General features: G+C 43.1%; 1 protein-coding gene across 6 annotated transcripts in view; it reads right to left on the bottom strand.

Annotated features, from left to right (window-relative positions):
- The window catches only part of NR1I3 (nuclear receptor subfamily 1 group I member 3), a 908,808-nt gene that overhangs the window by 339,086 nt on the left and 551,823 nt on the right, over nt 1-17,899 (bottom strand). For all 6 annotated transcript variants that reach the window (XM_078671477.1, XM_078671479.1, XM_078671478.1 and 3 more), the window contains 2 exons: nt 17,612-17,757; nt 2,670-2,786 (listed from right to left, as the gene is read on the bottom strand). In XM_078671477.1, coding sequence (XP_078527603.1) covers nt 2,670-2,786; nt 17,612-17,757 — 263 coding nt within the window. The remainder of the gene's footprint in view (nt 1-2,669; nt 2,787-17,611; nt 17,758-17,899) is intronic.

A 17,899-nucleotide genomic window follows, 5' to 3' on the forward strand; every position in this document is an offset into this window, starting at 1 on the left:
TGACTGGGTGAGAGTACTCTGCTTAATTCAGAGACTCTGTCCATCACCACCCCTTGTTGTAAATAATTTTGTCCACCCTAAGCGTGGAAGGGTATACTCAGATGTGAGTCCCTTGCTCATTGCACCATCAGGATTCAAGCAAGCCGGGCCGAAGACGGCTGTAATGCCAGAAACCGGTCCCCGGAAGCTTGTTTCCTTCCCAGTGTAAGAATTGGCTTTTGTAGTCTGGTCTGCCCTGTTCCCATGATGCCCTGGGCCAGGGACAGACTAATTTGCATACAGCCAGGTTCTGAAACTGGGATGGTGCAATGAGCTAAATAACGGTGTTGGATCTAGCCCTGATCTCTTGACTGGGTGAGAGTACTCTGCTTAATTCAGAGACTCTGTCCATCACCACCCCTTGTTGTAAATAATTTTGTCCACCCTAAGCGTGGAAGGGTATACTCAGATGTGAGTCCCTTGCTCATTGCACCATCAGGATTCAAGCAAGCCGGGCCGAAGACGGCTGTAATGCCAGAAACCGGTCCCCGGAAGCTTGTTTCCTTCCCAGTGTAAGAATTGGCTTTTGTAGTGTGGTCTGCCCTGTTCCCATGATGCCCTGGGCCAGGGACAGACTAATTTGCATACAGCCAGGTTCTGAAACTGGGATGGTGCAATGAGCTAAAAAACGGTGTTGGATCTAGCCCTGATCTCTTGACTGGGTGAGAGTACTCTGCTTAATTCAGAGACTCTGTTCATCACCACCCCTTGTTGTAAATAATTTTGTCCACCCTAAGCGTGGAAGGGTATACTCAGATGTGAGTCCCTTGCTCATTGCACCATCAGGATTCAAGCAAGCCGGGCCGAAGACGGCTGTAATGCCAGAAACCGGTCCCCGGAAGCTTGTTTCCTTCCCAGTGTAAGAATTGGCTTTTGTAGTCTGGTCTGGCCTGTTCCCATGATGCCCTGGGCCAGGGACAGACTAATTAGCATACAGCCAGGTTCTGAAACTGGGATGGTGCAATAAGCTAAAAAACGGTGTTGGATCTAGCCCTGATCTCTTGACTGGGTGAGAGTACTCTGCTTAATTCAGAGACTCTGTCCATCACCACCCCTTGTTGTAAATAATTTTATCAAGTAGCCAGCATGTTGTCTGAGCTTTACCTCATTGGGCACAGTCAGTGCGGCGGTGTGGTAGTAGTACTTGAAGCAAATGGGGAGCAGACCCAACACCACATTCCCTATAGCCACACATATCTATTACAGTGCATTGTTTTGAAATGGATCAATCCGACTTTAGAGTCAAGTTGTGAAGGAGATAATCTGGAACGAGGGACAAACGGACTTACATTGTTAATGTGCTATTAGGAAGTGCGTTGGGTTGCAGTTCTAAAAAGGATTCAGGGCTGAGCAGGAGAGGGAGCAAAGCACACTACTCCTGGGTTGAATAACTCATTGTGGTAATATTTTCATGAATCAGTCCCTCTACGTTTGGAGCAACCAGTACTGGCAAGTCAAAGTCAATCTCCCAAACTTTTCTCCCAGCTTTTTATAGGTTAGGGCCTCACTTACCAAAACAAAACTCATGACCAAAGGCCAAGATAGGTTGTGGTAATCTGTAACATGTGGGTGAAGACAGCACTCGTGAATGCACTTCTTCAACTGCCGGTATGTACTGGGACGGGAGAGAAAATGTCCCACAAACAAATAGTTGATGGCAGTAAAATATCCAGTCCACAAGTTACTGCAGCAGTCTGTGGCTGCTGTTGATTCTATCTTTGATGTGCCTGTTTCTTCCTTCCATCTTCCCCTGAGGCTAGCCACCAGTGAAACCAGCAATAATACAAACTCACAATCAGTAACAAACCCTGCAGTTCAATGTACACTGCATGTCCCAGCGCGTCACCCTTTTGTGAGAAAGTCATACATGTCAATATTCGCAGGTCGATACAACACCTTTCTAAATTGTCATATTTTCCAATCCCATGTCACCTTCCACATTAACAAGTTAATTATTTTCAAAGGCCTAATTTGCAAATGCCATTTTTGTCTAGCAAGTCTATCATCCAGAAATTTAGTACAAATGTGTTACAAATCAGGATGGGTCATAAACTTGAATGACTTCATCCATTTTGGTTTGGGATACAGATTTTTGGAAGCCTTCCACATCTACAAGGGGATATAATTTCAACGTCTCTAGTAAAATAAAAAAATATATTATAAGACAAACATCACAGCATAAGAGAGAAGGGCAAAGAAGCAGCATGTACTATATACATGGATGGATTACTTTATGGTCAGCAGGCCAGATACCGGATTCCTAAAGTATCATTTTTTGAACTCCCTATAATATATATATATATATATATTGAATCTATAATTTTAATAATGACAAAGTCCTCCTACCCCCGTACCAATAAAGTAGAAATGTTCCGATACAAGTCTTACAGGAAATACCAGCTCAAATAGCTCATTTACTTAATACAGCCAACAACAATATCCACCATCAGAGGATCCATCAAAGCACAGATATAGAGGAATAATGTTGTGATGGATGTATTTCCTGGTGTCCCCCCCCCCCCCCAAGTCATTTCAAATATTCATTTTCCTGCAACCCGCATTATCACAATATTTTACTCACTGTAGCTGCCACTGGTTGACATCCCCTTACCAACAGCTGCATAACTCACCAGGTGCAAAAAGGGCAATGGCCTCCATCAACACGTATTCAGCCTCATGTAGCTTCAGCTTCTTCAGGTTCACGTTAAACTTGATTGCAAGATCCAAGTACATCTGTTGAATCCCAACTAGGATGTCAAGAGATTCAGAAAATAAAAGAAAAGGGTTGAGTTACTATATTTTAAAATAAATGCAGCTGACCACTGTTAGAAAGTTTTCATTGGACGATAGATCTATACACATGATCTCTTTCATTCATCTACTTTCGAAAGGATTCTGCTGCTGTAATAGAGCATGTAACATTCTTTCTAGCTGGAAAAATAGCTCATTGAGTTATGTGCTTCCGACTGAGACATGCCGCAAGTCACAGGTTCGATTAACAGCAGTACTGAATTAAACTTTTTGCATTCTCCAGATCAACGTAAGTATCATATTTATTTGAGAGTTCCGCTTTTGGACAAACAAAATTGTATCAAGTTTTTTGTAAAATATAGATCACTTTATGCTTGAATATTGTGACGTAATATTGTAATTGTATTTATATAGTACTTACTACCCCTGACGAGGTGTTGAAATGCTTTTCGGCGAGTAGCTCGCTACTCCGAAGCCCAACGGATTAGTGGTGGATTAGTATAGGGAAATATTAGTTGTTAATTTGAGCAATGGACATGTGAGTCCGTTAGTTTGATTGAATAGGATAAAGGAGGGCTAGAGGAGGGATGAGTCTAGAAAGCGTTATTAGGGAGATGATATTAGCAAAATGAGGTTTGAGATGAGTTAAAGGAGCTATACAGGAGGGAAGAGTCTAAGAAGTGTTATTTTAGAGATCATAGCACTACAATGAGGTTTGGAATAAGTCAAGAAGCGGTTATATGGAGATCATAGTAGTAGAATGAGGTTTAGGGTTAGTCAATGAGGGCTAGAGTTGGAAGAGTCAAGAAAGGATCTTTGGGAGATCATAGTAGAAGAATGAGGTATCGGGCAAGTCAGAGAGTGGAGAGGATATATTGAGAGAGGTATAGGATGAGACAGAGTAGTGCATTGGAGGGACTTGAAGATTTTTTTTATCTTTGTTTCTACAGTAGGACTAAAATAATAAATATACAGATACAAGGGTACAAATGTATGAGGAAAATAATGGAGATATAAAATTGTGGTGCATGAAGTTCAAGGAGCACACTTAGAATGCAGCTTAGAAGGATAGAAATTCAAACTTTCAGGTGTTGCTGTACATAAAAGCTAGCTTATTAGAGCATTTCTATGTATTTTTTTATAATTATGTTATTTTCATGTTTTCCTCAATATTTCGATAGTGAAGCACTTATAGATATAATTGTTATGGTCATGTTTACATATTGTGATAAGTAAATAAAATAAACAGACACCAAAAACCATGCAGTCAAATAAAGTTTATGAAGACTATGCAGCGATCTATATACATCTTAAGCATAAAATAATAAATATATATATATATATATATATATATATACACACACATATATATATATTCTCCATTATGCTCTCGTGAATTACTACTGTTTCCCCAAATCAAAGGGCGTGTCGCCTCAATGGACCTCACAAGAGAGGGTCCGTGACAATTCCACCTCTCACTTAAAACAAGGATGAAGACGCCGCGTGTGGATACTGTTATATTTTAATGTCTGGCCACCAGTCAACGCGTTTCGGCTGTACACAGCCTTGCTCACCGATGAGTTAGCAATGCTGTATACAGCCGAAACGCGTTTGATGGTGGCTAGACTATAAAATATAAAATTATCCACACGCGTCGTTGTCATCCTTGCTTTAAGGGAGAGGTAGAATATGTATATATATATATATATATATGTATATACGTGGTGAAGCTGGGAGTATTGCCACGGCGCTTCCCCTATTTACCCACAACGGAGACTGCAGAAGGCGATGAGCAGTGGGGGACAATTGTTTCAGCCCCAAGGGGAACTCTTCCGAATCCTGGCAGCCTGTTCCGACATCCCACAACAAGGGACGCTGGTATTTGCAGTCCACCATCTTTCCACCAATGAGGAGGATGTATTCCACCTTCAAAAAGAGACTGCTGCAAAGAGTCAGGAGGGGAGCATAGGCAACTGAAGAGGGACAATTCCCGAAACGCGTCATGCCTTAAGAATTCCTGAATAAATGTACCTGTTCACTGCCCGCTGAGTCCCTCGTTGTCTACTGTGTGGAGGCGACTGTTATTTGAGATATATTTTATTTATTTATAAAGTTTTATATAGCGCGAACAAGATCCCATATATATATATATATAGATATATATAATATATATCGCTGTCCCACTAGATTCAAGCTAGCCTGACTGTTGACGGGTGATACCCCGAAACTGGTCGTAGGACGCTTGTTTCCAGTCTAGGGGGACCTGGCCTGGCAATTCGGGCTGGACTGTTCCCATGGGGAGCAGGGTCAAGACTGATTTGCATATGGCTGGGTCAAAACTGGGGTGACATGGTGAGCAAAAGAATAACGGATTAAACCCAGGCCTGTGGCTGGGGGTGAGTGGTTGAAAAGTTTCAGCACTCCGTTCATCATGTTCTGTTTGCAACTTTCCAAAGGTGGCATTTTTAAAATTGTGACAAAAAAATAAAAATCAGACTTTACCATTAAAGAGAGTTTTAGTTTACAATTCCCTGGACACCTAACATGATTTCCAGCCTGCTTCCAAGCAAAGGTTATCACATATTAAATGTAATAAGGCAATTCAATGTTATCCTATGGTTGAGGTAGGCCTCACAATAGTGAAAAACGAATGTAGGAATTTTCAGTATCAGGACATGCAAAACGTAAAAGTACATATCCAACTTTTTAAATACATTGCACCCTGTCACATGGGATGTTTAGGCCCTAACGTAGGGTGACTTATTTGTAGTAAAAAGGGAGGTTTAGGCTTGGCAAAAATGTTATTTTGCCAGGTTGAAAAGGCTGTTTAAAACTGCACATGCACGCTGCAATGGCAGGCCTGAAACCTATTTAAACAAGCATTGGAAATGCAATAGGTCTCGCATTAAAAAAGTTGGAGCTATTGGTCTTGTAAATGAAAAATATTTTATTTATTTGTTGCTTTTTAAAATAGCTAAAATGATAGCTCTGTCATTTACAATGCCAATAGTTATAATTTTTGCAAATGTGACACCTATAGCATTGGTAATGCAATATGTGTTGTATTTACATGACTTACATGTATTGATATTACAAATAACAATGGCTTTTAATTTTTTTATTAATAAATACTGAAATAAAAGTTATTGTAATTTATAATGGCAATAGCTTAAACTTTTGTAAATAAATTATGAAGATTATGTTTAGTGTATTTTATTGTGACGAAAATCCAAGAACAGAAGTAAAATATTAACAGCTTTTTGTGGCATTTGTAATAAAGCTTGAAACATTTAGAGAACATATTTGAACCAGTTGTTGTTGAATGGTTGCACAGATTGATGCTGTGGTGGCGCTGAGTGATGCTGTGGTGGCGACGAGTGATGCTGTGGCATTCAGTGATGTTGTGGTGCCCCTGAGTGATGCTGTGGCATTCAGTGATGCTGTGGTGGCGCATAGTGATGTTGTGGTGCCCCTGAGTGATGCTGTGGGGATGCTAAATGATGCTGTGGTGGTGCAATAGATAGAGTGAGGGCGATAGATAGAGTGAGGGCGATAGATCGATTGAGGGCGATAGAGTGAGGGCGATAGATAGAGTGAGGGCGATAGATAGAGTGAGGGCGATAGATAGATAGAGTGAGGGCGATAGATAGATAGAGTGAGGGCGATAAATAGATAGATAGATAGAGTGAGGGCGATAGATAAATAGAGTGAGGGCGATATATAAATAGAGAGGGCGATATATAAATGGAGTGAGGGCGATAGAGTGAGGGCGATAGATAGAGTGAGGGTGATATGTAGAGTGAGGGCGATATGTAGAGTGAGTGCGATAGATAGAGTGAGGATGATAGATAGATAGATAGATTTAGTGAGTGAGGGCGATAGATAGAGTGAGGACGATAGATAGATAGATAGAGTGAGGGCGATAGATTGATAGAGTGGGGAGAGGGGAGATGGAGGGGAGAGAGGGGAGTGAGGAGAGAGGAGAAAGAGAGGGAGGGGAGAGAGGGTTTGGAGAGTGAGGAGAGGGGAGAGTGAGGAGAGGGGAGAGTGATGAGAGGGGAGAGTGATGAGAGGGGAGAGTGATGAGAGGGGAGAGGGGAGTGTGGTACTGAAAAAATTCTGGACTCATGCAATAAACTTTGTCGTAGCATAATGATTTTTATATCAAAAGACCGAGAATGGCTAGTACACTATGTACAAGCATTTTCGTCATATTCCAGTAACAATTTCACCTCAAAATCGTCATTTTCGTTCTGAAACCCTTGGCATCCATTTTGTGTACAGCAGCCATGTTGTGTGTTGCCCTTTACATAGGCTATAACACACAGCTAAATTCGATTCCAAAAAGCCACGTACACCTTGATTGACTTTCCCCTGACCTGAGCCTGTTGGAACCATTGCCCCAGGCCGGACCTGTTTGGTCAGTTCCTCTCCCAGTGGCCGAGCAAGATAGCATCAAGGCCCAACATGCCATAAACCTTTTCATCGCATACACACCCTGCCTATCTTACTTCCATCTGTCCCTGTTCCTGCCTCCATGAGCTATTTACGCCATGGGCTATGACCTTACTGTTTTGGGTTTATCCGGCCTTGTCAGCTAAAGAATGTATTCATTATGTGGACATTGTTTATGGCCTGGACTTTTCTTGAGAGTGGGTTTTGCATCTGTGTGCACGTTCTGGGAATGTATTTCAAATATGTGCCTAAGGCATAACAATCTGTATAAAAGGACTGTGCGGAGTCCATGAAGGCAGGCTATCTCATTCAGTCGCTTTTAGGCGTGGCTGGGCGACGTAGCCTCACAGTTGTATGTAATAAAGATGTCTTTTCATATTTCAGATTCTCTGTCAATTCCTTTGCTGCTTTTGAATGGACTACCTATTGGTAAGACCCCTGAGAAGGATATTGGGGATTCCTAGTACGTCAGGAGTGAGGAGAGAGGGGAGAGCGAGGAGAGAGGGGAGAGTGAGGATAGAGGGAGTGGCAAGAGGGTGGGGAGAGGGGGAGTGAGGGGGAGGAGAGAGTGAGGAGAGAGGGGAGAGTAAGGAGAGAGAGGGGAGGGGAGAGCGGGCGGGGGAGAGGGGAGGGTAGGGAGGGTAGAGGAGAGCGGTGAGAGAGGAAAGGGGGAGAGTGAGGAGAGAGGGGGGAGGTAGAGAGGAGAAGAGTGAGGAGAGAGGAGAGTGGTGAAAGGGGAGAGTGATGAGAGAGGATAGAGTGTTGAGAGAGTGGGGGAGTGAGGATAGTGAGGAGAGGGTAGAGAAGAGAAGAGAGGGGAAAGGGAGGAGAGAGGAGATTGAGGAGAGGAGAGTGAGGAGAGAGGGGGGTAAGAGAGGGAAGGGAGAGTGGTGAGAGGGGAGAGTGGTGAGAGGGGAGAGTGAGGAGAGAGGGAGGTGAGAGAGGGAGTGGAGAGTGAGGAGAGGTGAGAGGGGGAGTGGAGAGTGAGGAGAGGGGAGAGTGGTGAGAGAGGAGAGAGTGGTGTGAGAGGAGAGAGTGGGGAGAGTGAGGATAGTGAGGAGAGGGGAGATTGAGGTGAGAGAGGGAGGGGAGAGTGGTGAGAGATGGGAGAGTGGGGAGAGTGGTGAGAGGGGAGAGTGGGAAGAGTGAGGAGAGGGGAGAGATAAGAGGGGAGAGAGGAGAAGAGAGGAGAGAGGCGAAGAGAGGGGAGAGAGGAGAGAGGCGAAGAGAGGGGAGAGGGGAGAGAGGAGAGTGAGGAGAGGAGAGAGAGGAGAGGAGAGGGGAGAGTGAGGAGAGGGGAGAGTGAGGAGAGGGGAGAGTGAGGATAGGCGAGAGTGGTGAGAGGTGGGAGTGATGAGAGAGGAGAGAGAGGAGCGAGAGGGGCGAGTGAGGATAGTGAGGAGAGGGGGATAGGGAGGGGAGAGTGAGGAGAGGGGAGAGTGAAAAGAGGGGAGATGGAGGAGAGGGGAGATGGAGGGGAGAGAGGGAAGGGCGAGGAGAGAGGGGAGAGTGAGGATAGAGGGAGTGGGGAGAGGAGGGGAGAGGGGGGAGTGAAGATAGAGGGGGGAGGGGATAGTGAGGAGAGAGGGGAGAGTAAGGAGAGAGGGAAGAGGGGAGGGGAGAGAGGGAAGAGGGGTGGGTAGAGAGGGGAGGAGAGAGCTAGGGTCACGTTTGTAATTTTAAAATAAAAACGTGCCAAAATGTTTAAAAACTGCAATTGGTGATTAAGTGTTCATTGTGCGCAATGTAGTTGGGGAAATATAAGAAAAATAAGACACAGCAATGTGGGTTCCAAGATGGGATGTTAGCATTTGCTTTTCAAAACCACACCCGCTTTTTGTTTACACAGATTTCATGCTGTTTGTTAGAAGATGGAAATAAAATTGCACCTTAAAACTGCAAAATAATATGATTCGCCGCACTTAATTTGTAGACAAATTAAACACTAATAGGGCGTTTCTAACCATGACATTATTCAGTTTGCCCTTCTCCATGCCAATAGTAGAATGTTTACTATAGTTAGGCAGTGCAACAAAGGATTTTAAGACCGCATCGGGAGTTAGCGCAATAGCATTTAAAAACCGCTTTTTTGTGGTGAAGTTTATTGTTCAGTATTTGCACATTGCATCGGGAGCACTGGAATCAAATCTAATTGTTTAAAATAAAAAATAAAAACATTTTCACTACGCATCAAGGCCAGGGTTCGAGGATTAATGCAGAAGCATTTGTAAGAACTTGATCAAATTATGTCAGAATTGCGGAATTATGTGCTCAAGTCAACGCAGCGGTCTAAGTGTATTGAAAACACGTAAGGGAACTGTGATGCTGTTCACAATAGGGCCAGGCCGAGTAAGCGTGGTGCGAGGTCAAAGGAATACTAAAACAAGGACTGTGCGGCGAGAAGGGAGGGGTGAATGCCAGCAGGAAGGGAGGGGGTGACAAAGCAGCTGGGGTGTCAAAGGATTTTAAGAGCGCATCGGGAGTTAGCGCAATAGCATTTACAAACCGCTTTTTTGTGGTGAAGTTCATTGTTCAGAATTTGCACACTGCATCGGGAGCACTGGAATCAAATCTAACTGTCTAAAATAAAAAATAAAAAGCATTTTCACTACGCATCAAGGCCAGGGTTCGAGGATTAATGCAGAAGCATTTGTAAGAACTTGATCATATTATGTCAGAATTGCGGAATTATGTGCTCAAGTCAACGCAGCGGTCTAAGTGTATTAAAAACACGTAAGGGAACTGTGATGCTGTTCACAATGGGGCCAGGCCGAGTAAGCGTGGTGCGAGGTCAAAGGAATACTAAAACAAGGACTGTGCGGCGAGAAGGGAGGAGTGAATGCCAGCAGGAAGGGAGGGGGTGGCAAAGCAGCTGGGGTGTCAAAGGATTTTAAGACCGCAACGGGAGTTAGCGCAATAGCATTTACAAACCGCTTTTTTTGTGGTGAAGTTCATTGTTCAGTATTTGCACACTGCATCGGGAGCACTGGAATCAAATCTAATTGTTTAAAAAAAAAAAGCATTTTCACTTTTTCACTACGCATGAAGGCCAGGGATCGAGGATTAATGCAGAAGCATTTGGAAAACAAGACGGAGGGCATTGCTGTGGGGAGGGGGGAGGAGAAATGCGACACGGCCGCAGCAGGGGGCGGAGAGGGGAGAGCGGCGATGGGGGAGAGACACGGCCATAGTGTGAAGCAGCAGGGGCCTTTGAAGTGAAGCTAAGCTTCACTTCAAAGGTGTGGGAGGAGTGCTGCTGGGGAACAGATGGCGATTTGATGATGTGCACGCGCATTTTAGGTCAATGCGCTTGCGCATTGACCTAAAAGCGCACGGGCACAGCATCAAATCGCCAGTTAGTTAAAGTCTGTTTAAAGCCCTATAGTCTCACTCCGCTCAATGCGCATGCGCATTGATAGGTCACGAGACCTAAAAACTACTTAAGCGGGTGGCATGATTAGTGTTTCAGGCCCAATAGTAGTATTTCTACAGGTCTAATACATATGAAACATTTCTTTTACACAGAAATGCAGCGCAAAGCTCCAATTGAGAGTTCGGAAGTGTTTTTGGACTTTGATTAAGCATTTAAAAGGAATAAGCTGCTTGGCAAATTGAGAAAGCTGATCGGTACAGAAAGGGTCACGTGCACAGGGAACCAAAGCATATTTTTAGGCTTAAACATTGTTTGGATCACAAAATAAATGCATATAGATTTTGGTTAAAATAATGTAGTGACAAGGTGTCAAAAGACAAGAGCGATATGTGTTAAAATGATTGTCTTATTAAAGTTTTGGAGGTGGACTGAAGCTTTAAAACAAACCTACCCTCCCAAAGTGTCTTTTCAGGAGTTCCTAGACTCATTTAAGGCTCAATTTACTAAACAAACAGATTAAACTGTCCCATGCAGAAACAGTTATTTAAAAACTAAGAAAATCATCACTCCATCCCCACCAGTTCTGAGCAGGATTTGAAAAAACACACAGATTAAAAAGAGGAATAAGAGGCCCTTTAAACTTCAACAAACGTTCAAAAAAGCACTGACAATTTATCAGTAGGCAATATTGGAATTCAAGAAAATTATCATAGTTAAAAAGATTTTTAAAGTTTTTAATCAACTTTACGTAATTCATTTCAACTAGCTTCGGGCTTCATGAAATCGCAGTCCTTGTCCCCAGCGCTTCTTGTGGTTTTTAGAAACAGCTGAATCATGTTATTTGGGGAGCAAGTTTATTAAATGTGTAAGGAATATATTGTTTTGCTCTATCTCATTAGGCTAACATGGCCAGTGTTGCATCACATAAGGTGCAGGCAACCTAACATAAGGCCTTAATAATTCCTGTACATTATAGTCCATGATATACTATGTGCCAGAAACCAAATGCCATAAAACCCCAGTTTATCATACTGTTTAATGGGTTGATATACTTTATGTCCCTACAGCTGCTATCACTAATACTTAAGGAAAAGTAGGTTTCTTTACAATTCAAGCTGGAAAGTTCTTTTGGATCTGTTGAACTCAGATTGACTTCCCAACGTATTCCCCTAGAAACCCAACAACCTGCTATAACATTGTAAATTATTATTTTTTTTTTTTGGGAGGATGTATGGAGAGCTAAGCATGGTTCACTACAGGGACATACATTTTATAGTAAGAGGTCTAAACATGCCTCTAGGATAGATTATATGTTCACAGATAGGCATTCAATTAATGACATCAAGAAGGTAGAAGTGATGCCTAGTCTTTTTTCAGATCATGCTCCTATACAGTTAGTGTTTGTAAAAAGTGCAATACAGACGCAGTCTAGATGGACATTAAAGAGGGCTATTTTGTCCAGTCCAGAGACTATACAATCGATCCAAGCATTTACCTCAGAATTTTTTACATTTAATATGGGGTCTACCACTCCTGATAATGTTTGGGATTCTTATAAGGCAGGGCTTAGAGGGAAGCTCCATGCATTAGTTTGTGCTAAGAACAAAATGGAAGTGAGGGAACTAAGGGAAATTGAGAACAGAATAGATTAGCTAGAGCAAGATAGGATTAATGTGCACAGTAGCGAGCATGAAAGACTTCTTCAGATCGAAATGGATTTAGAATCAGCTAAGCAATTGTATAGAGGGCGCTTAGATGCTAAGTGCAAAGCCCAGTGGGATGTAAGTAGGATGGATAATTTCGAATATGGGGCAAAGGCAGGAGCATTACTAGCATGGAAATCAAGATCTGACCCTGCTAGGAATGACATCAAGGAGTTAATAATCAATAATAATGGGGATACATCAAGGAACACTGAGGATATGCAAAGTTGCCTTCTTTCTCTATTTTCAAATTTGTATAAAGATGAGGTGAAGCCGCCCATCGAAGCCATACGTACTTGGCTGAGTAATAAGAACCTGCCAAAATTGTCTGAGGAGGGAAGAAATAGTTTGGATGCCCCCATAACTGCAGAAGAAATATTAGTACAGATTAAGAAGTTAAAAAACAAAAAAGCTGCCGGGACGGATGCACTTCCTAATGAGATATATAAATATCTAACAGACGATCTATGTTCAATATTAGAAATTATTTTCAACTCAATCTACTCACCTACAGGCAGGGTCCCAAATTCATGGAAGGAAGCTATAATAGTCTTGATTTTGAAGCCTGGGAAGGATCCCCAAAGAGCGGATTCATATAGACCAATCTCCCTGCTAAATGCAGATTATAAAATCTTTATGGGCATTCTGGCAGGGAGATTGGCCACATTAACATCTAAATTATTCCATGAAGATCAAAAGGGCTTTGTGGCTGGTAGACACATTGAAGATCAAATACACCTTCTGCTGGGAAACATCGACCTTGCAGTGGGAAAATCTGAACCCTTGGCTGTGGTAGCCCTCGACGCAGCCAAGGCGTTTGACAGAGTTTGTTGGAAATACCTTTGGGAAGTCCTAGAGGTAATGGGGTTTGGGCCACTATTTATAAATACGCTTAAAAGCTGCTATAGAGGTGCCTCTGCCAGGATCCTTCTAAATGGAGCATTAACATCAGCGTTTCACATTCAGCAGGGAACCAGACAGGGGTGCCCCATCTCCCCGTTGCTGTTCAATTTATATATTGAACCTTTGGCTCAGGCTATTAGGCTCGACACTCTTATAACACCTTTTCAGTCTGGGCAGTATAGCTCTAAGTTGGCCCTCTATGCGGATGATCTAGTTCTATACACAAGTGACCCAGTAACAGCTATCCCTCGTATTGAGGAATAGACAGCAGAGTTCGGTGCACTGTCTGGGTATATGGCGAATAGATCGAAAACCGAGGTCATGTGTTGGAACATAGATCATTAGTTAGGAGTGGAGAGTGTGGAGTTCAGGTACCTGGGAATCTACATTGTGAGGGAATTAGATCGGATTCCCAATATAAATCTGGATAGAACCACTAAAGAAATAGACTGTCTGTTTAGTAGATGGAGGAACCTCCCATTGACAATCTATGGGAAAGTGAATTTAGTTAAAATGGTTATTCTGCCCAAGCTTTCATACTTATTTTCAACTATACCGTTACTATTCCCTAAGAAGGATGTAAAAAAAATACAGAGTAAAATTGGGAGTTTCGTGTGGGGAGATTAAGGGATACGACTAACTTGGAAAAAACTTAGAAGAAGGTTGTTAAAGGGCGGGCTAGCCCTCCCCGATATTAATCTCTATGTTGTGGCTTTTCAGTTCAAGAGTCTCCGCATGCTTCTCACCAGACCTGATGATTCATCTTGGGGCAAATTGTTGCAAGAAATGGTCAGAATAGAAAGGCGGAATGATGAATTTTTGTATAAGTTTGGCTCTCCAAAATACTTCAAAAGGGTCCGCCTGAAGATATTAAAAACAGCTTTGGAGGTATGGTACAGAGTAAGGGTAGTCTGTGGGATTGGATACTTTTCAGCTTCATCTCCAATCTGGGACTCGCCTGGCACCCCGACTGTCTAAATGATGTTCTGGCCATGCCCATAAAAAGAGCCGGAATTTTGAGGTGGAATGAGTTAATGGATGAGGAGGGGGTACACCCATGGGAATATCTGAGGGCTAAGGTAGGGAACAATCTATCAAGGTTCAAATATCTCCAATTAGTGTCCTGGCATACAGCTGAACGGGAGGAGACGGGGAGCAATGAGGTAGTTGAAAGGCTTAGCCAATCCCCCACATTGATACAAAAAGAAATCTCAACATGGTATAAACATTTAGTAGAGGGAGAAGACATGGGGATACCACCGGCAGAGTGGATTTGGAACAACACTGTATTGGCACTGCAGGCAGAGGACATGCTTGAACCATCTTTGAAGCTCTTATATAAATATATAAAGCCTGCCTGTCTGAAGAAGAATCACTTTTTTGTGATTAATAGGCTTTACTACACCCCCTACAAAATCGGGAAATTTGCCTCTATCCCCCCACCGAAATGCCCAAGATGTCAGGAACTAATGGCTAATGACATCCACATGTTTATTAATTGCAAAGAGCTGGATCAATACTGGAAGGAGATAGGACAGGTTTTGTCTGGACTTTTCAGTACCACAATTAAAGTAAACTCCTCACTTGTTATTTTTGGAGATGATGAACGCTTCTACTAGCAAGCTACATGTCAGGAAAAAGGGCTTCTCCTATATTTGATACTGTTGGCAAGGAGGGAAATATGTAAAAGATGGAAAGATCGCCTTCCCCCGAGCAGTGAGAACTGGCTAAAAGCATCATTCAGCATGGCTCGACTGGAATACGAAAGGGCAGAGGAGAAGCCGTCTAACATCTGGCACCCTTTAATGAGGTGGGGTAGAAATTTAAGAATGATTCGGTCACTCCAATGATTACACCATGTCCCCGATACTAAGGGGGAGGAGGTCTGGTGACCCAAGAAAAGCGTGGTCAGCTTGGCAGCGCACAGTGAGAGAGCATGGCTGTAAATGTTCCACAAAGACTTGACACGGTGAGATGAGGAGAAAAAATAAATAAAATATATAACATTGTAAATTTAACTTCAACAAAATAAAATATTTCAAAGATCAAAAGGTCATTAAAAAAATAATAACTACATGAACAATATGAACTAATTAAATTTCATTTTTATGGTTTCATTAACTTCTTGGCTTCAGCGTTTCATAAACATTGAGCATGAAACAAAACATATGTTTTTGGCAATGGATGCTACCAAAAACTGCTGAAATTATTCAAGGGAAGCACTGAATTATGTTCCTCCTGAAAACTAAGGAGAAGTGAGAGGGCGGTGGAAGAGGACCAAATTGTGCCAGAAGAAATGCCTGAACGAAGAGTAAAGAATGGCAAACGCTATCACAGAAACAAGAACTAAAAAAAGGAAAATAAAATGATGTTGGGGTGCACGGTGTTGGAATAAGCCTGACCAAAAAGCAACGATACATACCTAGATGTAAAAACATCATGACATGTGAAATTATTTTCAAAAACGGAATCCTTCTAAGAGTTGTTCCAGTTAGTCTCTGTATATTTATACACAAACAACATACAACAACCGAAGTTCCATATGCCCACTGTGGTGAAAACTACCCAGCCAACACAGAGCAGCGATTGTCCTTCCCTTTCCTTAAATAAAGTCCCACAAAAATGAGGTGCTTTATTGCTTACTGACTTTCCAAATCCACCATCATCACTTGTGAGCTTGAACTCTTACTAACCAGTAAATTCTCATTTTGTGGCCGAATCTAAATCTTTGTGGGGGTTCACAGAGAATGGCCCACCTGTGAAACCTTGCATTAACACCATGTAAGGCCTGACTCACCTGGCCATTTGAAAGAAATACCAGATTCCATTCCAAATTTGACTGCAAAGTGGCAATGTGAGCCGTGTTTTTTAATCCATCACTTCTCAACTGTGGCACCATCATACTCTGTTGTCTCTCCTGGTCACCCCCACACAAACACACACACACACACACACACACACACACAACCACACACACGCACACACACACACACACACACACACACACACTTTGGACGCATAAAAACATGACACCAGGGGCATACACTCTGGAGTCTGCCTTTCTACTGCACTTCTGCTGCACCACTTCTGGTTCTCAGTGGCTATTACAGCCCAGCTCAACCAATGCTTCCTCATTCACAATGGCCTCTGTGCCCCACCCAACACCAAGCTACCTTGAGGAAAGTTCCACACAATGACAGAATGCAAACCTCACCCTAAAACCCATTCCTACAAGATATACATAATCAGGAACCTAGTGACCCTCTCCATCACTGAACCCAGACTGCTGAACAGCCTACCTACCCTCAGAAAAGAACGCCATATACGTTCATTCTGAAAGCAGGTTCATGCTGAAACGTGTTCATTGCTACTCAACTGTCGCCCTAAAATCTAGGCACACTAGACACCTCGACATTAGTATCCCACTAACCCAGCCTTGAATGTAACTTTGCATGTAATTTGTATATTCTCTTGGCAACATTTTGCATAGCACACAATAGGACGATATTTGTATATATGACGAATTAATAATAATGAAACGCTATTTAAAAACTTTATAACAAAGAAAGGTGAACAAAAGAGGGCAAGAGTGTATCAAAATGATACGGTGTATATAAAAAAAAAAGCAAGTGCAGTATTTGAGATTAGTTGCTGGAGGGCATTCCCACTCTTCCCCGCCCCCTTCACAGGCCTACTAACAGACAAAAGAAAGGAAAGGAGGAAGAGTAACCTCGATACTATTGAAGCACCAGTCAGCTAGTAGAATACATGGATGAATGAATGGTGGGGTTCATTAAGTGGACACTGTAGTCAAAGGTGCAGGGGCGGCTCTAGGCTCATGGCGGCCCTGGGCAGGGAGCGTAGGTAGGGGGCCCCCCGAGAAACGTAGGCGCGGAGACCAGTGAAGAGGAGGGGGGGTTAGGGTGTTTGGAAGTGGAACAGAGCTGGAGCGTAGGTAGGGGCCCCCCGGAGGAACGCAGGCACGGAGGCTAGTGAAGAGGGGGTGTCCGGGTGTTTGGAAGTGGAACAGAGCCGGAGCGTAGGTAGGGGGCACCCGGAGGAACGCAGGCGCGGAGACCAGTGAAGAGGGGGGTGTCCGGGTGTTTGGAAGTAGAACAGAGCCGGAGGCCGCCACATCCCTGCCAGGGGCCGCCACGCAACTATGTATCCATCCTCAGAGGATTATTATATTAAGGATATATATTGGCATGGCGGCCCTGAGGTTTGGCGGCCCTGTGCAGGTGCACAGCTTGCACATCCCTAAGGCCGCCCCTGAAAGGTCTGACCATAACAAAGATTTAAAAAAAAGTTTAACTATGGCTGACCTTGTATCACACTGGGGAAACACTGAAGATTGTTTAAAGAAGTTTTAAAAAGTGCGACTCACCAATCAAGCAGTCTTCGATGCTGTAGCAGATTTCACCACAATTCCAGGACAACGCTTCTTCGTCGAAAAGGGTGTTGCACTGGATCTGGGACACTTCGAAGGCTGCTCCTTTGAGAAGAGCTATCTGATCATCCATTGACAATTCTCTTTCCAAAAACAAGAAATTCCATTACAACACAAAACAAGAGGACCACACCATGCTTCAACTACATTAAAAGACAGGGGCACTATTAGGAAGAGTAGCATCATTTCGTCAGTGGAATACATTAATAATTCAGATTTTCACAT

This window comes from Lissotriton helveticus, chromosome 12, assembly GCF_964261635.1.
Source record: "Lissotriton helveticus chromosome 12, aLisHel1.1, whole genome shotgun sequence".
Classification (NCBI taxonomy): Eukaryota; Metazoa; Chordata; class Amphibia; order Caudata; family Salamandridae; genus Lissotriton; species Lissotriton helveticus.